General features: G+C 43.7%; 1 protein-coding gene across 2 annotated transcripts in view; it reads right to left on the bottom strand.

Annotated features, from left to right (window-relative positions):
• Positions 1-26831, bottom strand: part of LOC140191125 (adhesion G protein-coupled receptor E2-like) — a 95763-nt gene that overhangs the window by 13792 nt on the left and 55140 nt on the right. For both annotated transcript variants that reach the window (XM_072248232.1, XM_072248231.1), the window contains exons 11-17: positions 11763-11894; positions 9751-9836; positions 7796-7882; positions 4430-4604; positions 2421-2540; positions 1252-1454; positions 103-273 (exon numbers count right to left, since the gene is read on the bottom strand). In XM_072248232.1, coding sequence (XP_072104333.1) covers positions 103-273; positions 1252-1454; positions 2421-2540; positions 4430-4604; positions 7796-7882; positions 9751-9836; positions 11763-11894 — 974 coding nt within the window. The remainder of the gene's footprint in view (positions 1-102; positions 274-1251; positions 1455-2420; positions 2541-4429; positions 4605-7795; positions 7883-9750; positions 9837-11762; positions 11895-26831) is intronic.

The following is a 26831-nucleotide window of genomic DNA, read 5'->3' as shown; positions in this document are numbered from 1 at the left end:
GGCTGAATGGTCTGTTTCTGTGTTTGTGTCTCTTTCAATCTGACTCTCTTCTTTCACCCCTTTTTATCCGACTATGGATTTTTCTATTGAATGATCTCTTACCTCAATCTTAACTGGTGCCATTAAAATAGCAAAGCTTGTCAGATGGTTACACTGGCAGGTTACATGGGTCTGATTGGAATGAATCCGTTCACAACCATCAGATAACCAGACACTTTTCTCTTTGGTATTACTCCAATAGACACATTCTGGCTCTTTACCGACTTCCTTTTCCTGTTTCCAGATAAGGAGAAATTATTTCAACAATTATTGAAAACATTCTCATAACAAGTTAAATATTCACGTCCCAAAGTAGTACAAAGGCAGAAATTGTTAGGTACGCCGTAATCCCATAGACACAGCAAACAGAATTATCTCCTGTTAGTAGGAAACAAGTCACATTGCACTTAACACAAAAGATGGAATATTATTCTAACCAATCCCATGACACTGTTCCATCAAACAGCCCCAGGGCAGGAGACACTGGATAGAAACAGAGCGAAGCTCCATCTACATTGTCCCATGACATCGACTTGCGGAGGGAGAGACAAGGTAAATGGAAAATGGAACTCCCAGAATATCCCATCAAATTTGTGAAGTGCAGGGTCATAAAATTAGAAAAGATTGCCTTTATTTGCCTCATGAACATAAAACCTTTGAAACCTACAGTGAAATGCATCATTTGTGTCAAAGACCAACAGAGTCTTTGATGAAACCCATGTGGTCATGAAGAGAAAGTACAAACTCCTTTCAGACACTGGCAGGAATTGAACCCCTGTCTTATTGCTGGCACTGTACAGTGTTATGTCAACCACTCTGCTACTTTGCAAACTCAATGACTGAATGAGTAATTGCAGTAATGGGTATTTTCCTTTCAGTGAAATGGTGGTTGTACTTTGTAACCAGTTACTCAATGACCTGAGAAATGACAGCAAGGGGCTTCTCCTCCTCTGTGTCTCACCACCAGTCTCTAAACAATCCCCCGTCTCTCTCAGATGAGGGATCTCCACTTCCTCTATCAGGCCCCACTGTACTGTCCCTGAGTAATGGGGACTGGAACGGCCGCCATAAACTGACCTGAAATGCCCAAACCCAGTCTCCATGGAAATGTTATACCTAAACCCAGGATCAGCACCTGTTCAACCTCCCATTTTGCATTTTAGTAGGAAGCTCATTTTCAGTTGGGGAACATCACAGATCGTACTTACAAACCTGTTTGAGGTTCAGAGTCAAATTGAACTTCTCCGTCAGATTAGAGCTGGTGGCTTTGTTGCTGATGGTGGCGGCTATCACCTTGGAGTTTAATGAGACATAGTTCTGAGATGGACGGCCGCCTTGGTTCTGAGATGGACGAATTTCTTGATTCAGCTGGGATTCCAAGTCTTTGAATACAATAAAGGAAATGGCCTGAAACTCTGTGGAGATAATAGATCAGCCTTTGGTGAATGTGGAGAAACATCACTGAAACACACCAGCAACTGGATATAAAGGCAGGTCAACACAAAACACACCCATTGCAGTCGCGCTTTGTAAGTCTTTGAGTATTAAAATCAGCTCTCAATGGGGATGGACAAGGAGATCATCATGTGGACTGCTTTATCATGGATGGTGTTAAGTTAATTTGTGTTGGTTAAGCTATACTCTCTTCTAGGTAAGTGGGAGTCTATCACATTCCTGACCTGTGTCTTGTGGATGGTTCAAAATCTGGAGATCCACAGAAAATGGTGCATTTCTGGGAAAGGAGATTAGACCATCAGACATAGTTGCAGAATTAGGCCATTCAGCCCATTGGGTTTGCTCCACCATTCCATTATGGCTGATTTATTATCCCTCTCAACCCCATTCTCCTTCCTTCTCCTCTTAAACATTGATGCCTTCCTAACCAGAACCAGAATCAGGTTTAATATCACTGGCATATGTTGTGAAATTTGTTGTTTTGCAGCATCAGTACACTGTAATGAGCTTGAACCTTCTGCTGACCCTCTACATGATCAGATAAGCAGATATCCTAAATTTAGCAAATATCTGTCTGTCTGTAAACTACATACCGAGGTCTCTCAGACTAATACAGAGTTTGATACCATAAATTGGATCTTAATGTCAAATTACACATGGATTAAAAACAGTGGCCAAGCACTGCTCATTCTGAACTGTGTTTGGTTTCTACTCAAGGCAGAATTGTCTTCACTGAGGATTACACAATAAGGCCAAACACAGCAGCATATTTTGATGTAGGGGAACACAGACTGATCCCACAGAGTAATAGTTCAGTCAACAACTTGGGCAAGGTAGAACATCCCCTGTGAATGAGTCTGTAAATTCCTGGCCAAACTCATCCTTATACCATGTACGCAAGCATGGGAAAGAGACAGAAAATTTACCAGTGTTATTTCCTCCAGCAATGGTTCTCCAGTCAATCTCAAAGGAATTATTCTGAGTTTCCAATTTCACCAGTTGGTCTACACTCGCAGTGTTCCTTTCAGGCACCATGACCTTAAGAACTATGAGTAAAGGTAAAGTAAGGTGAAGCATTCAGAGGCAAAAAGGACTTTTTTCTTTCTCTCTCTCTCTCTACCTCTACCCCTCTACCTCTGTGAACAATATTTCTCTGCAAATTCTTGATCGGGCTTTCTGAGAATCCCACCTGATGGATATAATTTGCGATTGGGCTTTCTTGGGCTGAGTTAGCTTATTGTAACAAGAGAACAATTAGTCTCAGTTCCCACAGAACTGAGGGAAAATACTCATGCATGTTCTTCACTGTCTGGTGGCACTGATCAAAAGCAGGTAAAATGATAAATTCTGACTCAAGTGTGTTAGATCCCCAGGTCTAATATCTTACCAGCACTTGTTATCTGTGACACAGGCAGTGATCTCCCACTCCCATATCGTGAGCACAGAAATTACACTGACTTTTCATGACTTCAGTTTTTTTCTCAACTTTAGAATGGCCTCCAAGATGTTATTTTTGAAGAGTGGTGGAACTTCTATAAAGGATGATTGAGTTACTTTATATTTGGTTACCATGCTTAGAGGGAGTGCAGTGAAGATAGAGCAGGAAGATGCAGTCGATGAGGAACATCAGATCCATTGCCAGACCAGAGAATGTGGCATTGTTCTTCTTTAGCAGTGAAGGTTGAGAGATAATTTGATAAGAACCTTCAAGAATGACATTGGTTTGGGAAGAGTGTCTGAAGAGAAAGTTCTTCCATTGAAGAAATGTGGAGAACCAACAACCAGAGTTTTAAGAGTGACTATTGTAGAACAAGGGGTGCCAGGGGAGAAACTCTTTCCACACAATGAGTGGTCACAGAACTCACTGCATGGATAGGAAGTGGAACTGTTTCATCATGAGCTTTCAATTGGAAAAAAACATTCAATGTTGGAGAGAAAATAATTACAGGGCTATCGACAAACAGAGGATGACTGGACTGTAATGCCCTTGTCGAGACCTAGCATGTGTTCAATAGAATGGCCTTCTGCACAGTACGATAGTACTGTATTGGTGAATACCTTGGAGTGTTGCAGACAGTGAGGACACAAAGAGATAAAATAACCCATTATATAATGTGAATGAGTGTTTGGGGATAATCTTATCTGGAACATTTGGTATAATTCTCCTGGTCTTCTATGATATAGTGCTTTGTATTCCCACCAACAGAGCAAATCACAGAATGTCCCATACAAAATGAGGCACCTCTGACAGTGCGGCACCCCCTCAGTTCTGCACTGGATAGGAGCCTAGACATTGTGCTCAACAGACAGCAGTGACGGTGAGAACAGAGAGAATGGGACTACACTTAGTTGCTGACAAAGTCAGCACCATACAAGCAAGAAACAGCCTCTTTCATCGACCATTTCTGCAGAGTTCTGGGAAACAGGAAACCTGGCTGACAGTGATCTCTTTATCAGACTTCCTGGGATGATGTCATAACAGGTGCAACACATGAGAACTGACACTCACTATCAGTGACACAGCATGTTTCAGCACAGCCTTCCAAAGCAACCTCATGAAATCAGAAATAAAAGCAGAAAATGTTGGTAAATTCAGCAGGTCAGGCAGAAACACTAGAATGTGAAACAGTTAACTTCTTCAACATGAACATTAACTGTTTCTCTTTCCATGGACGCTGTCTGACCAGTCAACTATTTCCAACATTTTCCTTTCTTCCATATTTCCAGTCGTTTGGTTGAATTTTAAACTTTAGACATATTAAACAAAGATTTCTATTAAGAGCCAACATGTTAATTATTTTCAAAACCAGATGATTATTGAGAAAATAATCTCCACATTTCCTTCCCTTAACCTGAAACTAGTTTCACAAACTTGATAACTAGCAAACAGGACCTTTGCTCCAGTAGTCAATGTTTCCAGTGTCCAATACTTTACCAAAAGAGCTTGTTTCTATGGTATGTGGTTTTGAAGTGTTTTGTTTCAGAGCAATGGCCATTGCCATGTTCTCCAAGAGGTCCACTGTGGCCGATGCCACCTTTAGCTTTTGAGTGTTGTCCATGCTATCCAGCCACGAACTATTAAGAACATTGTTTACAAACGTCGTCAAATCCTAGAGATGAAAAGGAACACTTAATAAATGGAGAAGCAACATACTACAGATGCTGGATGTCAAAAAAAAAAGGAAAATAATGGTCTTCCAATGAAGGATCATTCAGCAAGAACATTAATTCTGTTTCCCTCTCCACAGATGCTGGCTGACATGCAGAGTCCAGCAAACTCCATTTGCCGTTCCCCCAGTTCTGTGGAAGGGTGACAGACACAAAATGTTGACTGGTCTCTCTTTCCACCGATGCTGCCAGACTGGCTGAGTTTTTCCAGCATGCTCTACTTTAGTAGGGAGTAGTGGTGGAAAGAGTGAGTACCTTCATGTTCCTGGGTGTCAGCATCTTAGACATTCTATTCTGGGCCCAATACATTAATAAAGGCACATCAGTAGCTGTACTTCATTTGAAGTTTGAGAGATTTGGTATGTCACTAAAGGTTCCAGCAGATTTATTCAATGAATTCTAACTAGTTGCAGTACTGCCTTAAATGGAGGCTCAAATAACAGGACTGAAAGAGACTGAAAAGGGTTGTACACTCCGCCAGACTTATCATGGTACAACCCTCCCCACCACTGAGCACATCTTCAAAAAGTAGTGCCTCAGGAATGCAGCATCCATCATTCAGGACCATCGCCACCAGGACATGCTCTCTTCTCATAACTACCATCAAGGAGGCAGAGAAGCTGAAAGATGCTCACTCAACATTTCAGGAACAGCTTCTTTCAATACCATCAGATTTCTGAATGGTCTGTGAACTCATGAACACTACTTCGATATTCCTCTCTTGCCCTATTTATTTATCATAATTTTAAAGTTCAAAGTTCAAAGTACATTTAATATCAATATATATATATATATATTATACAACCTTAAGATTAGTTTCCTTACAGGCAGTCACAAAACAAAGAAACCCAATAGAACTCATTCAAAATGAAGACTGTCAAATTATTATAATAATTAGTTATGTCTTGTACTGTACTACTACTCAAAACAACAGATTTCATGACATGTCAGTGATTCTGTGATTCTCAACACTGAACTGACTCCACAACCAATAGACTCTCTTTCAAGGACTCTACTACTCAGTATTATTTAATTACATTTTTCATTATTTATATAATTTCTTTTCTTTTGCACATTGGTCATATGTCACCCTTTGTTATTTATAGTTTTTAATAAATTCTATTGTATTTTTTTTATTTTCCAGTGAATGTCTGCAAGGAAATAAACCTCAGTGTTGTATATGGTGACATATATGTACTTTGATAATAAACTTACTTTGAACATTGGCAATTCTATTAGCTTTCCAAGACTATTGATTTCCCTGGGACTACTGAAAGCCTACCTTTCAGAAGTTCTGTTCTTTATGGAAGGATTTGTATCCCTTCCTGTTTTTATTCCTACTGCACTAATTGTTGAATCTTTCTCCACCTTTTTTCTCCCCTTCTACTCCACTCCCTTTTTCTCTCCCTTTGCTTTCCATCTTTGACTTCCTTTTTTTCTCCATTGCCTTCTGTTCCTCTGCTCCCACTTCCTCAACCCTTACTCTTTCTCTAGCTCTTCATGACTCCCTTTGACTTTTCCGTTATACTCGGGTAACCATCCCAGTGCAGACACTGTGTGGGCAAGAGCAATGAACATTGTCCCATAAAGCTGTCATTTCCAATCCTGTGCTGCTCTGGATGTTGGTGCATCTTCTGCAGCAACACACACTACAAGCTGGAGGAACTCAGTGGCTGTCAGGCAGCATCTATGGAGGGAAATGGAGAGTCAACATTTCAGGTCAAGCCCTTTCATCGGAGCTGGGCTTCTGCGATTCTGGGATGCAAATGCGTTTTCTTGTGTCACCTCATTCTACCCAGATTCAATGTCTACTTAGGACACCTGTATCTCCAGTACATCTGCTCAACTGCCCATATTACAGAGTGGCAGAAATACAAGGCACATCAGGCTGGCAGATGAAGAAACCCTCACCACATTTAGAAAGTACGATGTCAACATTGAGATGGGATTGGGTTGAATCGCACAGATACAATGGGCAGAATGGCTTCCAGTTGTGTTGTGAATATCCTATGATTCCGAGAGAAAGGTGCTGTAAGGACATACCACCATTCTGTAACACCCATGTGACCTAACTCCATCTGGTGACAATTCCCCCATCCCGTTACGACCTTCAGTAAACATCTCAGGTTTAGAATCAATCTTTGACCCAGAACTGATGGGTCACTGAGGAGTGTTCTGAGTTTCCACCACCATCCGAGTGTACAAGTCTTTTCAAATTTCACTCTTGAAAGACATGGCTCTAACTTTCAGACTCTGCCCTCTTGTTCTGGACCTTCCTCTGCTCTCCCTACCCCATCCACACCCCACACTCCCTCCCTTCACACCTGGTCCTTTCTAGCTCTGTTTCCCTTAATACACAGATCATAGCGCAGTACAGCACAGGAACAGGTCATTCAGCCCACAATATCTGTGCTGAACATGTTGCCAAATTAAAACAAAGTCTCTTCTGTATCCACATGATCTATATCCCTCCATTCCCTGAAACTTCATGTGTTTATTGAATAGTGCAAAAACACCACTATTCCCACCATTACGTTTGGCAGCCTGTTCCTGACATCCAACACTCTGTGTGGAAACCTGTCCCACACATCTGTTTTAAACTTCCCCACTCTCACCTTGAATGCATGTCCTACAGTATTTGACATTTCTACCCTGGGAGGAAGATTCTGACTGTTTACTCTATCTATGCCTCTGTCACCCTCTGCCTCAGATGCTCCAGAGAAAATGACCCAAGTTTGCCCAACGTCTTCTTATAGATTGTAATGTGAAAATAACAAATCACCTTGCCAGTTTTGGCAGAAAAAATCCCCTCCCTCCCCCAGGTAGTGTACTTTTTAGATACAGTATCTTTGCCTCTCTTTCTGACAATGTATTCAAGATCCTCTGGCTGAAGAAAGTATCTGTTCAATTTCCTTCCCAACTTTCTTCCAAATACTTCTTGTCCATTGTTACTGATGTTTCTGGAGAGGTGAACAGACCTTTATATATCCTCAGTGCTCTCTGCTTCAAGAAAGCCAACTTTTTCAATCATTCCTCATCAAAATCCTCCTGACTATATCCTTGTAAATATCCTCTTTACTCTCTCCACCTCAGGAACACACCATTCTTACCCCTTGGGCTTTTAGTTCCTTACCTTGGTATCGTTTTTCCTACTGAAATTCTGACAGATTTTATCACGGTAGCAATCAGCTAACTTCAGCACATCATTTGCAGAGTTTAACTGGGCAGTGGAAGAAGACAACAGTTAAATATAATGCAACAACCAAACAGAGAAATAATCAAGAGTAACAAGCAATCTGAAAAAAATGTCTGAAAATGAAGCCTCTAAAACTCAAACATGAGGAAATCTGCAGATGCTGGAATTTCAAGCAACACACATAAAAATTGCTGGTGAATGCAGCAGGCCAGGCAGCATCCATAGGAAGCGGTACAGTCGACGTTTCGGGCCGAGACCCTTCGTCAGGACTAACTGAAAGAAGAGATAGTAAGAGATTTGAAAGTGGGAGGGGGAGGGGGGAGATCCAAAATGATAGGAGAAGACAGGAGGGGGAGGGATGGAGCCAAGAGCTGGACAGTTGATTGGCAAAAGGGATATGAAAGAATCATGGGGAAGGAGGCCCAGGGAGAAAGAGAGGGGAAGGAGGGGAAGCCCAGAAGATGGGCAAGGAGTATAGTGAGAGGCACAAAAAAGAGAGAGAGAGAGAAAAAAATTAATAATAATAATAATAAATAAATAAATAACGGATGGGGTACGAAGGGAGGATGGGGCATTAACGGAAGTTTGAGAAGTCAATGTTCATGCCATCAGGTTGGAGGCTTCCCAGACGGAATATAAGGTGTTGTTCCTTCAACCTGAGTGTGACTTCATCTTGTCAGTAGAGGAGGCCGTGGATAGACATATCGGAATGGGAATAGGACATGGAATTAAAATGTGTGGCCACTGGGATATCCTGCTTTCTCTGGCAGACAGAGGGTAGGTGTTCAGCGAAACGGTCTCCCAGCCTGCGTCGGGTCTCGCCAATATTTAGAAGTCCACATCCGGAGCACTGGACGCAGTATATCACCCCAGCCGACTCACAGGTGAAGTTTCGCCTCACCTGAAAGGACTGTCTGGGGCCCTGAATGGTGGTAAGGGAGGAAATGTAAGGGCATGTGTAGCACTTGTTCCGCTTGCAAGGATAATTGCCGGAAGGGAGATCTGTGGGAAGGGATGGGGGGCGGGGCGAGAATGGACAAGGGAGTCACGTAGGGAGCGATCTCTGCGGAAAGCAGAGAGAGGAGAGGAGGGAAGGATGTGCTTAGTGGTGGGATCCCGCTGGAGGTGGCAGAAATTACAGTGAATTATATGTTGGACCTGGAGGCCCATTGAATCCATGCCCCCATCAACCACCTATTTACACTAATCCTGCATTCATCCCGTTTCTTATCCACTCCATATTCCCAACCACTGCCCTCAAACAGTAGCTTTCATTCACAACACCGGGGACATTTTACAGTGGCCAACTATGCAGCAGAACTCAACATGTTTGGGATGTGGGAGGAAACTGGAACAAGTGGAAGAAACTCACACAAACACAGGGAGAAGATGCAAACTCCACCCAATGTCAGGGTGGAACCTGGGTCTCTGGTGTGGCTTCACTAATCAGTAGAGTACTCAGTTTACCTCCCATATCCCAAAGAAGTGCAGGTCAGTCGGTTAATTGCCTGCTGCGAATTGCCCTCGGCAAGGGGTTGAATTTAAGGGAAAGCAGATGGAATGAAAAGGAATGAGTGTTGGACTAGTGTAAATTGGGATGGGCAACAAACGTTTGCCGTGGCACCAACACCCATATCAAGAGAGTGAATTTAAACATGTGGTCACTGGTCAAATGGAAAAGTAGCAAGCTGGAATTATACAGAAAGTTCTCACAAAGACTGAGGAACAGTGTTTAATCTGATGGGTGAGGAAAAGAGGCATATGTAGAAAAGGGTGATGGACAGAAACAGGGAGAGTGATACATCCAGTGAGGAAAACATTCCAATAGATCCACGTCTGGGGTTAATGGAAGTTAAGTTTGAATCTTGGAGAAACGGAGTGAGTTCTCATACCTGCTGGGAGTTTGCTGAATAATCCAGGTTGCACTGCGACAGCGTAGAGTTCTGCTTCTCAGAGTCAGGACAGGAAAGTGGATCCACTGGAATGAAAACGGCATTTTAGAGATCTGTGCGTCCACCTGGCAACTCTACCACTGCCTTCCTGGTGTTCACGGATCAGGCAGGGAAGCGCTGATCTCTGTAACACCAGGCTGATGTACTCCCACAATGAGCAGCATCAGACCCAGATACACCGTACTGTGACTTGATGCCAGATCTTCCTGACCCCAAGAGAAACTGAATGCCTCGCCCAAGCCTATGCCCACTGGCACCCAAAGGAACTGATACCCCTAGCTGGCATTGTACTTGTAATGTTGGCACAAGCCACACTAACGTGGAACTGTTAGTATGGGCCTCATTGCTGGTTTGGGAGGGACAATTTGTCAACATCTCCACAGCCATGAAACCAGTTAAATGTGTAAGTGATCAGCCCTCTCAGGTTGGAGGAGCAACACCTCATATTCTGTCTGGTTAGCCTCCAACCTGACAGCATAAAGATTAAATTCTCAAACTTCCAGTAATTTCTCACCCTCCCCCTTCTCTCTTTTTCCATTCCCCACTCTGGCTCTCTTCTTATCCCTTCTGTTCTCCTCAGCAACCTATCATCTCCCTCTAGTGTCCCTCCTCCTCCCCTTTCTCCCTCAGTTCACTCTCCTCTCCTATAAGCTTTCCTCTTCTTCGGCCCGTTTTACTCTCTCCACCTCTCACCTCCCAGCTTCTTACTTCATACCCCTCCCCGTCCCACCTACATTGTCCCTCACCTGACTTTACCGATCACCTGTCAGCTTGTCCCCTTCCCTTTCCCATCTTCTTATTCTGGCTTCTTCACACTTCCTCTCCAGTCCTGATTAAGGGTCTCAGCCCAAAATGACAACTGTTTATTTCTCTTATTAGATGCTACCTGACCGACGAGTTCCTCCAACATTTTCTGTGTGAGACATCAGGACCCATGTTTGATGTAAAGTTGTTTCAATGGGCTGGGGTGAGACCATTCAGCACCAAGTGACAAGGTGCTGAATTTAATTATCTTCTTTATACGTTAAATAATTTTGTCCACACTCCCCCATCTCTACAATCCCATTCTCTGCTCACTCATCACCTTCCCACCACTCACAGAGACCAGTCTAACCTGTTGCTCCAGCAACTGACCTGAGGACTGGAGCCAGTGGTCTGAGCATCTGGGGTGAGCTGGCTGTGTCTGAGATCAGTCTCTGGATTGGGGCTCTGGGGTCATGAGGAATTCCTCATCAGAGGGCTGCAGACCTTTGGAGTTCAGTGAGCCGTGGCTTCCCAAAATGCTATGTAAATTCAAGGCTGAACTTTGTAGTCCTTTGGACACCAAAGGTGCCGGGGATCGGACAGTGTCATGGAGTTTGGGGTAGGTTGTGGGAAGATGAACAATGGCCCTCCAGTGGAGCAAAGGGCTTGAGGATTGGGAGTCGGCAGAATCGTGGGGACTGTCTTCTCTGTATTAACAATTGATCATGTCATCAAAAAATGTGCAGCGAAGAAGAGGAGGGGATTTGAGAGAAGGGCCAACATAGGGACAAGAGTTGGGATGTATCCAGGCAGCATGTAAAAAGGGAAAAGACCCTGATAAAGACAAGAGAAGCTTCCTTTACCATGCGTGAACACTTTAATCTTAACCCCTTTAACCAACAACAAAGGGCGGGTGATACAGGCTTTCAAGAAACCCCCGAGAGGACCCCATGTTAGACAAGAAGACTACAAGTCCTGATCGATTCCGGCGCTACAATATCATCTGTACTCCCTTGTGTGGCATTACTTAAATGCAGTATAAGTATTAATACTGCAGGAATAGCTGGAGTTTCTATGATAGAACTCCATACGAGCCAATCTTTGAAACACAAATTCTTTTTTTCTTGCATGGGTTCTCCTTGACTTGTGTACTGTTTCCAGCATTGTTTGTTTTGATTCTCAGCTCTCAGTAATCACTCTATTTTCACCTGCACAGGCCAGCTGAGTGTCTCCCTGTTTCTGGTGATATCCTGCTTTGCAGACGCAGTAAAAAGACCCAAAGGAGTTGCGACAGGTCATGTTCACTCCGCACGCATTTTTATCCTGGCATTCATCCACATCTGTTGTAGAGAGGAACAGAGGTACACATGTTACCAACACAGATGTAGTCATAGAGTCATAGAGGACTATAGGACAGAAACAGGCCTTGCTGCCCATCGAGTCTGTGCTGAACTGTTATTCTGACTAGCCCCATTGACCTGCACCCAGAACATAGCCCTCCATACCCCTCCCATCTATGTATTATTCAAATTTCTGTTAAATGTTGAAATTGAACCAGCTTCTAATACTTCCACTGGCAGCTCGTTCCACTCTCACTCTACCCTCTGAGTGAAGATGATGAAAATGACAATGACAGGTCTTGACTGGAAAATGAATGGTGTATGGAGTCCCACAGGAGATTCACTCAAATCTTTGTTCCTCGTACCCTACATCACATATTATTAACCATTTTCTTATACTTTATACTTTATTGTCGCCAAACAATTTATACTAGAACATACAATCATCACAGTGATATTTGATTCTGCGCTTCCTGCTCCCTGGATTACAAATATTAAATATTAAAAATAGTAAAAAATAGTAAATATTAAATACTTAAATTATAAATCATAAATAGAAAATAGAAAAATGGAAAGTAAGGTAGTGCAAAAAAAGCCAAGAGGCAGGTCCGGATATTTGGAGGGTACGGCCCAGATCTGGGTCAGGATCCGTTCAGCAGTCTTATCACAGTTGGAAAGAAGCTGTTCCCAAATCTGGCTGTATGAGTCTTCAAGCTCCTGAGCCTTCTCCCGGAGGGAAGAGGGACGAAAAGTGTGTTGGCTGCTTGGGTCGTGTCCTTGATTATCCTGGCAGCACTGCTCCGACAGTGTGCAGTGTAAAGTGAGTACAAGGACGGAAGATTGGTTTGTGTGATGTGCTGGGCCGTGTTCACAATCTTCTACAGCTTCTACCGGTCTTTGACAGGACGACTTCCATACCAGGTTGTGATGCACCCTAGAAGAATGCTTTCCACGGTGCATCTATAAAAATTAGTGAGGGTTTTAGGGGACAGGCCAAATTTCTTTAGTTTTCTCAGGAAGTAAAGGCGTTGGTGGGCCTTCTTGGCAGTGAACTCTGCTTGGTTGGACCAAGTCGGGTCATTTGTGATATTGACCCCGCGGAACTTAAAGCTTTTGATCTGTTCCACTTGCGCACCACCAATGTAAATTGGGTCGTGCGGTCCGCTACTCCTTCTGAAGTCAACACCAATTCGTGCATGGATTTCCCTGGATCTAGCATCAGGGAGGCACAGTGCTGCATCTACTACAGATGCTCCTCCACAGGCCCAGCACCCCGGGTCCAATCGTAATTCAAATTCCTCCACAGCAGCTGCAATTTAGGAAATGATTTGTCATTGGGACATTTCTCACTAAAATGAACAAGTTGTCTCAAAAGGTCATCTGTAATATCCTCCTGGAATGAGCCCCTGGATTCACGAGAGGTGTTCAATGTTCAAGGCCGGGTGTTTGGTGATCAGTGTGCCCTGGAATCGATGCTGATGATTGAGGTCTGATGGTCCAATCTGAAGTCCAGAAGTCAAGGCCCATTGGCTGGAGCCAGATCTGCAGATCTCCATGAGTCCACGGGGGAGGAAGAAACCTGGAGTCTGTAGGCCCAAGTCTGGTCCGTTCAAGGTCTGTCTGCGATTAAAGGACTGTGTATGTGTGTTGGTGGGAGGGAAGAACTGGGCTTGGTTTTGCTGTTGTGGCTTTGTTACTTTTTGTGTTCTGTGTTGTTCTTCTGAGCATTGTGGGCCTGCTATGTTGGCACTGGAGTGTGTGGTGACACTCGTGGGCTGCCCCTAACACAACCTCGGGTACACTGATTGTTAGCACAAATGACACATTTCACTCTCCGTTTTATCTACCATCGAGAATCTTGAAACCTGAATCTTGGGAATGGAAATATGGTGAGCTTGTTAAGTCTATTCTGCGTGGTGAGAACCACTAATGTATAACTCTCAAATTCCCCTGAGCCTGGAAGTCATGCAATGAGAGCATTTTTGGCAAATACAAATCAAGTCTGCAGTAAGTGCTTAGCAGATCAAGTTGCATCAGAGAACAGTTAGTGTGAAGGGTGAGCACTCTACAGTGCAGCTGCTTTCATCAGCATTTTGATACTGAAGTCTACGAGTATAGGCAACTTGGCTTTGCTGTTTCCAGAATTGGCTTGTTCTACTGTAATTCATCTTTGTGCAGTTAGAAACATAGAAGCGTAGAAAACCTACAGCACAATGCAGGCCCTTCAGCCCACAATGCTGTGCTGAACATGTCCTTACTTCAGAAATTACCTCGGGTTACCCAGAGCCATCTATTTTTCTAAGCTCCATTCACTTAGCCAGGAATCTCTTAAAAGACCCTATCCTATCTGCCTCCACCGCCACCACCGGCAGCCCATTCCACGCACTCATCACTCTCTGTGTAAAAAACTTACCCTTGACATCTCCTCTGTACCTACTTCTAAGCACCTTAAAGTTGCGCCCTCTCATGCTAGCCATTTCAGCCCTGGGAAAAACCCTCTGACTATCCATATGATCAATGCCTCTCATCATTTTATACACCTCTATCAGGTCACCTCCCATCCTCCATAGCTCCAAGGAGAAAAGGCCGTGTTCACTCAACCTATTCTCATAAGGCATGCTCCCCAATCCAGGCAACGTCCTCATAAATCTGCTCTGCACACTTTCTATAGTTTCCACATCCTTTCTGTAGTGAGCTGACTAGAACTGAGCACAGTGCTCCAAGTGGGGTCTGACCAGGGTCCTATATAGCTGCAACATTACCTCTTAGCTCTTAAACTCAATCCCACGATTGATAAAGGCCAATGCACCTATGCCTTCTTAATCACAGCGTCAACCTGTACAACAGCTTTGAGTGTCCTATGGACTCAGACCCCAAGATCTCTCTGATCCTCCACAATGCCAAGAGCCTTACCATTAATACTATATTCTGCCATCATATTTGACCTACCAAAATGAACCATCTCACACTTATCTGGGTTGAACTCCATCTGCCACTTCTCAGCCCAGTTTTGTATCCTATCAATGTCCCACTGTAACCTCTGACAACCCTCCACACTATTCACAACACCCACAACCTTTGTCTTGCCTAGGCTTGCGCCCTTAACTCCTGCTAGAGTCATCGGGGTGCCATCATGACAAGCTTTGCACCAGTCTATTCCATCTGTCACGGTTGTGTGCCAGAACCTGCGTCTCCGCAAATGTTATCCCTGTCCATTCTTTAATGTTCTCCATCCATCTTTTCCTTTATCTGCCTCTCCTTCTTTTCCCCTCCATACTTCCTCGTGGAACGGTCTTTGCAAGGCCACTGGATCTTGTTACGTGGCCATACCATCTCAGCTTTCTTTTCTTCACCTTTGTGAGAAGGTCTTCATGGGGGCCAATGTGGTGCTGGATGGTCTTGCGGACCTGTTCGCTTGTGACGTGGTCCAAGTATGAGATGCCCAAGATGTTGCGATAGCATCTCATTTCCAATGCCTGTATCTTCTTCTGTAGCTCTGCTGTGAGGGTTCATGTCTCGCATGCAACATGCAAGACATGCAACCTTTGTGTCATCAGCAAATTTACTAATCCATCCCTCCACTTCCTCATCCAGGTCATTTATAAAAATCACAATGAGAAGTGGTCCCAGAACAGATTCCTGAGGCACACCATTGGCCTTGCACGGGGTACCTTATCAAATGCCTTGCGGAAATCCATATACACTACATCTACTGTTCTACCTCCATCAATGTGTTTAGTCACATCCTCAAAAAATTCAATCAGAATCTTTTCCATCAACTTACCCACCACTGAATTAAGACTCACTGGTCTATCATTTCCTGGGTTATCTCTACTCCCTTTCTTGAATAATGGAACAACTCTCCAATCCTCTGGAACCACTCCCGTCCCCATTGATTGTAAGATCATCGCCAGAGGCTCAGCAATCTCCTTCCTTGCCTCCCATCGTAGCCTGGGGTACTTCTCGTCAAGTCCCTGTGACTTATCCAGCTTGACGCTTTCCAAAATCTCCAGCATATCCTCTTCCTTAATATCTATATGCTCAAGCTTTTCAGTCCGCTGTAAGTCATCCCTACAATCGCCAAGATCCTTTTCCGTAGTGAATACTGAACCAAAGTATTCATTAAGTACCTCTGCTATCTCCTCCGGTTCCATACACACTTTTCCACTGTCACACTTGATTGGTCCTATTCTCTCACATCTTATCCTTGTGCTCTTCACATACTTGTAGAATGCCTTGGGGTTTTCCTTAATCCTGTCTGCCAAGGCCTTCTCATGGCCCCTTCTGGCTCTCCTAATTTCATTCTTAAGCTCGTTCCTGCTAGCTTTTTAATCTTCCAGATCGCTATTGTTAGGGATACGAATTGACAATAAACTGGACTGGTCAAAGAACACTGAGGCAGTCTACAAGAAGGGTCAGAGCCGTCTCTATTTCCTGAGGAGACTGAGGTCCTTTAAAATCTGCCAGACGATGCTGAGGATGTTCTACGAGTCTGTGGTAGCCAGTGCTATCATGTTTGCTGTTGTGTGCTGGGGCAGCAGGCTGAGGGTAGCAGACATCAACAGAATCAACAAACTCATTCGTAAGGCCAGTGATGTTGTGGGGATGGAACTGGACTCTCTGACGGTGGTGTCTGAAAAGAGGATGCTGCCCAAGTTGCATGCCATCTTGGACAATGCCTCCCATCCACTACATAACATACTGGTTGGACACAGGAGTACATTCAGCCAGAGACTCATTCCACCAAGATGCAACACAGAGCGTCATAGGAAGTCATTCCTGCCTGTGGCCATCAAACTTTACAACTCCTCCCTTGGAGGGTCAGACACCCTGAGCTAATAGGCTGGTCCTGGACTTATTTCCTGGCATAATTTACATATTACTATTTAACTATTTATGGTTTTATTACTATTTATTATTTATAGTACAACTGTAACAAAAGCCAATGTCCCCCGGGATCAATAAAGTATGACTATGACTGTGACTATTGTTACCTAGGTTTTTGAACCTTTCATAAGCTTTTCTTTTCTTTTTGACTAGATTTACAACAGCCTTTGGACACCACGGTTCCTGTACCCTACCATCCTTTCCTTGTCTCAATGGAATGTACCTATGCAGAGCGCCACACAAATATCCCCTGAACATTTGCCACATTTCTGCCGTACATTTCCCTGAGAACATTTGTTCCCAATTTATGCTTCCAAGTTCCTGTTTGATTGCCTCATATTTCCCCTTACTCCAATTAAACACTTTCCTAACTTGTCTGTTCCTATCCCTCTCCAATGCTATGGTAAAGGAGATAGGATTGTGATCACTCTCTCCAAAATGCTCTCCCACTGAGAGATCTCACACCTGACCAAGTTCATTTCCCAATACCAGATCAAGTACATTCTCTCCTCTTGTAGGCTTATCTACATATTTTGTCAAGAAAACTTCCTGAACACACCTAACAAACTCCACCCCATCTAAACCCCTTGCTCTACGGAGATGCCAATCGATATTTGGGAAATCTAACATCTCCACCATGACAACTCTGTTATTATTACACCTTTCCAGGATCTGTCTCCCTATCTGCTACTCGATGTCTCTTTTACTATTGATCTATAAAAAAAACCCAGTAGAGTTTTTGACCACTTCTTGTTCCTAACTTCCTCCCACATGGACTCAGTAGACAAACCCTCAATGACTTCCTCCTTTTCTACAGCCTTGACACGATCTCTGATCAGCAGTGCCATGCCCCTACCTCTTTTGCCTCCCTCCCTGCTCTTTTCGAAACATCTAAAGCCTGGAACTCTAAGTAACCATTCCTGCCCCTGAACCGTCCAAGTCTCTGTAATGGCCACAACATCTCAGCTCCAAATACTGATCCATACTCTAAGCTCATCCACTTTGTTCATAATATTTCTTGCGTTAAAATAGACACATCTCAAACCATCAGTCTTAGCGCATCCCTTCTCTATCACCTGCCTATCACACTGTCTACAAGCATTCTCTATTTGTGAGCCAACCGTCCCTTCCTCCGTCTCTTCAATTTTGTTCCCACCCCCTGGAAACTGGGAGGCAAACTATCATCTGTGTTTCTTTCCTGCGTCTACAGATTGCCTGTCTGACCCCCTAACTATAGAGTACCCTGTCTCTGATGCCATCCTCTTCCTTTCCCTACCCTTCTGAGCCACAGGGCCAGACTCTGTGCCAGAGGCATGGCCACTGTTGCTTCCCCCAGGTAGGCCATCCCTCCAACAGTACTCAAACCGGAGTTACTTATTGTTAAGAGGGACAGCCACAGGGGTACTCTCTAGTACTTGACTCCTGCCCTTCCCTCTCCTGACTGTTACCCACTTCACACTTCTTGACCTCTGACACAACTTGATCTGCTCAGCACTTTTTGCAGACTTGATTTGTATTTCACTCTGAAGAGTTTGCTTAAGAGCTGACTACTTGTATTGGTGCAGTTGTTCTGGTAAAAATGCTCTGAAGTGCTGAGGGTGGGAATTGCCAGACTGTGTAATGGGGAAAGAATTCCAAATTCAGGGAGATGAACATTGAAGATGATGTGTTTTTCATCTGCTTGATGCCCTTTTCTGTGATGAAAAACCTCACAGGTTTATAAGGTTCAGTTTGATCAGAAAAAAGGCATTCGTTGCTTGAGTTCCAGATCCTTTCATGGGGAATTTGTGAGTTACCACATTGGTGTTTCTCATCACACAGGCTTGTCTAAGCAAGATCACCATATTTCCACCCTCAAGATTCAGGGTTTCAAGATTCTGATTATTTGTCAAGAGTACTTTGTAAACAGGAAATCACACAACCTTTAGTACCACATCCAAAATAGTTGGCGGTTTTAGCTGCCGTGGTCATTACTACTCCAGTACGGCATCCCAAATTGAAGCCAATGGTGAGAGGGTTTCATTTTGGGAGCATCAACCGTGATGAATGTGCGACTGTGTCTGTGTAAGGATTGGATAGCCTGTTTACTTGTGTTCAAGTCAGCGTTACACCAGTGTTATTTTCTGTGCAACTTAAAGTGTGTCAAAATTAAGGTGATATAAATACCAAACAGATTTGTGTTTAGTGTGATTTGCTCACAGTGCTTGTGTAACTAGCAATGTTTCTGTTGATGTTAATAATGACACTTTAGTTAAAGCCTTGGGTCTTCTGAAAGCTCTGGGAAAAGTTACACTGAATGATCGACATTTCAACAAATCATTTGGCAAATACTTTGTGCTAGTCCAGACCTCAAGTGATGTGTCTGAACTCACTCTGCCTGATGTGATAGGAATACCAGGGGAACAGTGACAGGGCCAGTTCATGTGTTTAGAGTTGCTCAGGAAACAACTCCAGATGCTGCTGAGGGTGAAGATTTTCAGTTCAAGTTGCTCTCTTTTCTGAAGAACGAAGGGAAAACTCTGACTGATTTTAAGAATCTACTAACTCCTTCAGTTGTTGATCTAGGTTCTAAGCTGGTTTCTGCTATCGCATCACTGGTCGAGAAATGCCAAAGTGTACCTGCTGATATCCAAGGTTACCATAAGCTGAGAATGTTCTCTGCAGTCAAGCGTAGAGAAGAAGGATCAGACTTGAGCTGAGCTGGATGAGTGGCAGTGCTCAGACAAGATAAAGACACAGAGACTGTTAGAGAGTTTAGAGGGTCCTGCTGCTGATTATAGTGAGGTTTTGAAAGGCAGAATATCCTTTTGCCACATCTGTTAGCTCTATGCAAGATCTGAAAAACGCTTTTGGCACCACTGAAAGTTCAGCGGAACCCCTGGTGAGATTCAGATACACATTCCGAGAGGAAGGAGAGAAGCTCTCTGCTTCCCACCTGCAGCTGGATAAACTGTCGCATTGCTTGTGCCGCAAAGAACGCATTCAACTTTCTGAGATAAACTGCTTGAGGGTGGAGCAAGTTGTGAAGGGTACACTGTCACAAGTTATGGTTGCTCGACGTATTCCAATGACCCACAAGATGTGTGATCCACCATCTTTTGCTGAGTCACTAAGAAAATAGGATTGAGGAGTGAAATGTTTCCAAAGCCAAGTAATGTCTTCAGATGTAGGCCCTGTTGCTAAAATAACCATTGATACCACAGAAGTATAATTTTTGAGAAATGAGGTGAGAAACATTCAAGTTGATATTTCTCAGTACATGTCTGTTAATGTTGCAGATAAACATGACATTTATTTCACATTAGGCAGAAAATGGTGTTGGATACTGATGGGACTGAAGGCTGATAAATCCCCGGGGCCTGATGGTCTGCATCCCAGGGTACTTAAGAAGGTGGCTCTAGAAATCGTGGATGCATTGGCAATCATTTTCCAATGTTCTATAGATTCAGGATCAGTTCCTGTGGATTGCAGGGTAGCTAATGTTATCCCACTTTTTAAAAAAGGAGGGAGAGAGAAAACAGGGAATTTTGACCAGTTAGCCTGACATCAGTGGTGGGGAAGATGTTGGAGTCAATTATAAAAGATGAAATAGCGGCACATTTGGATAGCAGTAACAGGATCAGTCCGAGTCAGCATGGATTTACGAAGGGGAAATCATGCTTGACTAACCTTCTGGAATTTTTTGAGGATGTAACTATGAAAATGGACAAGGGAGAGCCAGTGGACGTAGTGTACCTGGACTTTCAGAAAGCCTTTGATAAGGTCCCACATAGGAGATTAGTGGGCAAAATTGGAGCACATGGTATTGGAGGTAGGATATTGACATGGATAGAAAATTGGTTAGCAGACAGGAAACAAAGAGTAGGGATTAATGGGTCCCTTTCAGAATGGCAGGCAGTGACTACTGGGGTACCGCAAGGCTCGGTGCTGGGACCGCAGCTATTTACAATATACATTAATGATTTAGATGAAGGGATTAAAAGTAACATTAGCAATTTTGCAGATGGCACAAAGCTGGGTGGCAGTGTGAATTGTAGGATGTTATGAGAGTGCAGGGTGACTTGGACAGGTTGGGTGAGTGGGCAGATGCAATTTAGTGTGGATAATTGTGAGGTTCTCCACTTTGGTGGCATGAACAGGAAGGCAGATTACTATCTGAATGGTGTCAAGTTAGGAAAAGGAGAAGTACAACAAGATCTTAGTGTCCTTGTTCATCAGCCACTGAAAGTAAGCATGCAGATACAGCAGGCAGTGAAGAAAGCTAATGGCATGTTGGCCTTGTTACACACCTCATGGATATCTTGTGACTGTCTTATGAGGATGATGTAATGGTCTTGCGGAGGTCACATGATGTAATTTTCCCGCCAAAGTGAGGTCACATGATGACCTGTTCTCAACAGGTATATATAAGGGTAGACCCCTGGTGACGCAGTTAGTTTCTTTCCCAGTTGAGTTTTCAGTTAGATTGTCAGTGAGATACTCCACTATGCTGCATATTTGCCTTATGACACAGTTTAATTTTAAAATGGAGTTTTACTGTCTATTGTAAGGTACAGAAGTGTTGGACCGGCAGTTTCACCAGTAGCTGCCAGATTTGTCGATGTACCTTTTCAGTAATATTGGAGAGTGAAGACGGGAACCTGAACGAGTCGTTCGGCAGTTTTGGAGAGAATCGACCATTATTGAATGTGTTCAATTAAGAGTGATCTGCATGAGATAACCTCTTCTAAAAGCAGCAGAAAAGATTGTGTAGTATCTAGTCTACAGAGGAAAAAGGTCAGTGCATTTAAACCGTTTTATTTCTGTCGTCGTGAATCCTGCGGACAAGGCAGGTTCCGGCTGGGATCAGCGTAACGTCGTATCTTCGAGGAATTCTTTACTTCAGGAAAGTCTCTCCTAATTGACTGTATAAATTTCTTGGATTTTAAATTTACCATTCTAAGAACTGTGTTCCAATTTACCACTTTAATACTGTGTTCACATTTACCACTTTAAGAACTAGTACTGAGTTTAGCGGTTTGTTAAATGGCCGCATAGCAGTTTACCTCTGGTTAAGGTTTTCATTTGTTTATCTTTTTACTAATTTTAAGCAGAGTTTAATAAATGTTTATTTCTTTATAAAACCTGACTCATTTCTATATTCATTGTTGCCGGTCACGTGACAGCCTTCATAACAAGGGGAGTTGAGTATAGCAGCAAAGAAGTCCTTCTGCAGTGTACAGGGTCCTGGTGAGACCGCACCTGGAGTATTGTGTGCAGTTTTCATCTCCAAATTTGAGGAAGGACATTCTTGCTATTGAGGGAGTGCAGCATAGGTTCACAAGGTTAATTCCTGGGATGGCGGGACTGTCATATGTTGAAAGATTGGAACGACTGGGTTTGCATACACTGGAATTTAGAAGGATGAGAGGGGATCTGATTAAAACATATAAGATTATTAAGGGATTGGACACGCTAGAGGCAGGAAACATGTTCCCGATGTTGAGGGAGTCCAGAACCAGAGGCCACAGTTTAAGAATAAGGGGTAGGCCATTTAGAATGGAGTTGAGGAAAAACTTTTTCACCGAGAGTTGTGGATCTATGGAATGTTCTGCCTCAGAAGGCAGGGAAGGCCAATTCTCTGGATGCTTTCAAGAAAGAGTTAGATAGAGCTCTTAAAGATAGCGGAGTCAAGGAATATGAGAAGGTAGGAACAGGGTACTGACTGTGGATGATCAGCCATGATCACAGTGAATGGTGGTGCTGGCTCGAAGGGCTGAATGGCCTACTCCTGCACCTATTGTCTATTGTTTATTGTCCATGGGAAAGCCCAACCCATCTATGAAAATCACAAAGCAGAGCAATGCTGCTGCATAGGGCAAAGGATAGGACTGGTATTTTCTGTTACAAATGTGGAGAAGATGGACATTTCAAATGAGATTGTGAGAGACAGGGAAATCTTCTAAAAGTAAACCAGTGGTTATAAGATGGGAAACAACAGAGGGACCCAGCAAAGGAACAGGCTGAAGTCCTGGAGCAAATTTGTTCCAAGCAATGTATCAACAGCAAAACTAAGGTGCAAAATATTATTCCTGAAGGGTTAGAGGGGCCAAGTTCTGATGTCTCCAGACAAATTCAAGGTATTTATGCGAGAGTCATACTTGACATGGGTTCTCAAGTTACTTTGCTCTACAGATCCTTTTCAACAGGGATTTGACACATTTACTGTTGGCTCCTGTCAGTACCCTTGGGGTTTGGGGGCTTAATGCTGATGATTGCCCTCATGATGGTTATTTGTCGTTGACACTAGTGTATTCAGGAGCAGATATTGCAGTAGCTGAGACTATTGATACACTTGTGTTGGTTTGCCCAGATCCAGTTGTCAAAGGTAAAGTTGCCATTCTTGTGGGAACAAACACTTCCACTGTGAGAAGGCTAATGGGAGCATGTAAAGAGAGAAAGGAGAGAACTTTCTGAGAACTTCATCTGTTTGCCCTGTATTCAGAGCTGCTTTTGTGAATGTGCAAGTTTCTCCTGTGCAGGGTGATGAGAATGAAAGAGGAACTGTGTGGTATACTCAGTCTAAACCAGACACTGTACCTTCTGCTGGAGGAATTAGAGTGACTGGAACACCCAGATTTTCAGGAGAGCCCAGTACCCCAGCCATTTTTGTGGATGCTCCTGACAATCAGGAAGAAAATCCACTGCTGCCTGCAGGAATGCTGGTGAGACCTAACTACAGAAATCTTTGGCTGTCTATTCTAACAGGAGAACAGTGATTGTCAGCAACACCTCAGGAAGAGAAGTTACTCTCAGACTTGGTATGCAGATTGCATATCTTTTTCCTGTGTCGGCAGTTTCTAGTTTCCCAATAGAGAAAAAGGAAGAGGAACAGAGTCCTCTATCGAGAAAGTTGACATTGAAGTTAGTCAACTTTGATGACTCACCAATAGCAGAGGAATGGAACAAAAGAATAACTGATAAGATGTTGGAGCACAAAGATATCTTTTCTACTGAAAAGTTTCATGTTGCTTGTTCCACAAGTACTCACCACACTGTCAGAGTAACAGATGACACACCTTTCCAAGAGAGATCTCACGGTTTAGCACCAGCGGAGATTAAATTCACAGTAATAGCTAACTCATTACGAGCCTACAGTGAGAGGGTTTCAGTTACATGGTCTATCTCTAACTCGTCCCCTTCCCTCCCTGGATCACACTGGTATCCCCATGGATTTTCCAGCCCCTCACTCAGTCTGCTCCCAGATGGTGACATTGGATTGTGTGAGAGTTGGTGATCTTGGATTGGAATAGTAACCACTACAGATAGCAATTCTGGACAGACTCGTTCCCGGAGAAGTTCAGCAGGTCATGAAGTCCATGCCCATCACAATAACTCTTCTGTGGGACTTGCACAGTACAGTGCCTTCTGGGATCTGAAGGACAATGCTGTAGGGTTGATAATGGCAACCCCTACATTGAATTGATTCTCCACATCATGGTTATATTAAATCCTTACATTCACAGATCTTCCCTGCAGTGAGGCTGGCAGTCGCAGAAAATGCCAGAGACCCTATGATGCAGTTACACTGGTGGGAACCCACTGTGTTGTTACAAGTTGCATATTTGTCACAGGCCAAGTATTCACAATTGTCAATATCTGTGAGAAAGGACAAAATCTTTCACAATGATAAACACTGTTTGCTCCTGATTACAGGTGCACTCTGTGGGTCTGGATGGAGCAAAACATTGGCAAGTTGTTTAAACATAGACAAGACCTTCCTTGGAACAAACAATTCAGTGATTTTCTTGGCAAAGGCCTTCAGAGTTGAGGCAGAAAGACAGGTGCGTGGAGTTAAGGCACAGACCACTCTAGATTGAATTGAAGGAGGGAATCAATAGCTTCCCACCTGCTGGAGCCCCAGATGGTTACTAGCCTGCTCTCCTGCTCATTGGATCTGGAAGCTGCCTATCAACACCTACAGATCCCAGTGGAGGAATCAAGAGTAGCCCCACCTTCTCTGGTGATGTGACTCATTAGGATGTTAAAAATGTGTCATGGAGAACATTCTGACTGGTTGTATTTCCATCTGGTTTTGAGGGGCCACCACACAGGATTAGAAAAACCTGCAGAGTTGTAAATATAGCCCACACCACTATGGGTAGTAGCATTCCCACTAATTGCAATGTATCATATATTTTATGTATTGCACTGTACTGTTGCTGCGAAACAAGACATTTCACAACAGATGTGATAATAAACAGGTATCTGATTCTGATTCTGAAGGAGTCATGTATTAATGACTGAGTGTTACTGGAGTGACAATGGGCAGTGGGGAGGTGTCCTGGATGTCAGTAACTCTACTCATCTTTAATGTGGCCCTGAGAATGGGTTGGGGTTGATCACCTCCCAGTAGATTTCCCATCCTCTCCACTGAATGTGCTCTGACAGTAAGATGTCATTCCATGTGGGAATTTGGGATGTAGGACTGGAGTATTGATGACCCCGGCAAGTAAAACTATCAACCAGACATGGTCCTAAAAGTTATGTTACATGATCTTCTGTTTCCAAAGATGCTGTCTGGTCAATAAATTCCTGTCCCGATATCTAAAAATATTTGGAATCAATGATAAAACAAAGAAAACCCAGTTGTTTACCAACCACGCGATTTGCACAAGGCAGACCCTGTGAGATACAGTAATTCTTTAATTCCAAGAATACCTTCAAGGCAATCCTGGAAAATTGACAACACCAACCCAGCCTTGTGATTTGTTCTCACTTTCACGGTGATATAAAGTCTGTACCTTCACAAAACCTTCCTGCAGTGAGGCTGACTGTCACTGGAGATGCCTGAAACCCTGCAATGCAGTTCCACAGGTAGAAACCCGATGTGTTGTAACAAGTTGTGAGAGAGTGACACGGAGAGGCTTCACACTCATTGATATCTCTTACTCGTGTCTCACTTTCTCATGGACATTGGTGTGGCTGTAGGAATTCACATGAGCCGAGCTACCCCCGAACTTCGTTGGACGCGGTGAAGAGACCTTACTTCAATCCTGTCCAGACCATCTCCCTCAGCCTTTCTCCAGTCCATCAACAATTGCATTGATGCTGCTTCCTACAGTCATATAGAACTGAGAAACGTTATCATTTTAGATGCCTGTTTCCAAGCTGCTCTCATCTTTACATGGTCCATCACTGACTCTTCCCCTCCCTCTCAGGATCACACCCATGTCCTCATGGATTACTCAGACCCTCACTGTACCTGTTCTGAGACACTGACACTAGACTGTGTGAGAGTTTGGGAACCAAGATTGGAGTAGTAATCACCATGCCAGCTCAAGTCACACCAGTCCCTAGACCAGCGGTCCCCAACCATCGGGCCGCAAGGCATGCGCTACCGGGCCGTGAGAAAACGATATGAGTCAGCTGCACCTCTCCTCATTCCCTGTCACGCCCACTATTAAGCTTGAACACACGCGAGGTCATTATCCGCGCGTCATCCATGTCGGCGCGGGAAGGAGATCGACTCTTCGAGCTTGCAAGTGACGGCGGGCTGAAAAGTATGTTTGGCATAACATCTCTGCCGGCATTCTGGATCAAAGTCAGGGCTAAATATCCTGAGATAGACATGGAAGCACTGAAAACGTTGCTTCCATTTCCAACATATCTCTAATGAATGCAACGAAAACTAAATTGCGGAGTAGACTGGACATAAGGAATCCATTCGAGTATCGTTGTCTCCCATCACCCTTCGATAGGACCGTCTTGTTGCAGGAAAACAAGTACTCAGACAAGGGCTCCCACTGATTCAGCGATATTGGTGCGTTGCAGTGATTTTATATGTTCATACGAGGAAAATATGCGCTGTGTGTTTAATGTTCGAACATTACCTAAAATGTTATTATGCTATTGACTTATAAGTGACTTATATAATTATATAACAATTATAGCATGGATACAGGACATCTCTGCCCTTCTAGTCCGTGTCGAATGCTACTCTCACCTCGTCCCACCGACCTGCACTCAGCCCATAACCCTCCATTCCTTTCCTGTCCATATAGCTGTCCA

This window comes from Mobula birostris, chromosome 32 (assembly GCF_030028105.1).
Source record: "Mobula birostris isolate sMobBir1 chromosome 32, sMobBir1.hap1, whole genome shotgun sequence".
Classification (NCBI taxonomy): domain Eukaryota; kingdom Metazoa; phylum Chordata; class Chondrichthyes; order Myliobatiformes; family Myliobatidae; genus Mobula; species Mobula birostris.
This window is presented reverse-complemented; position numbering and strand designations above follow the sequence as displayed.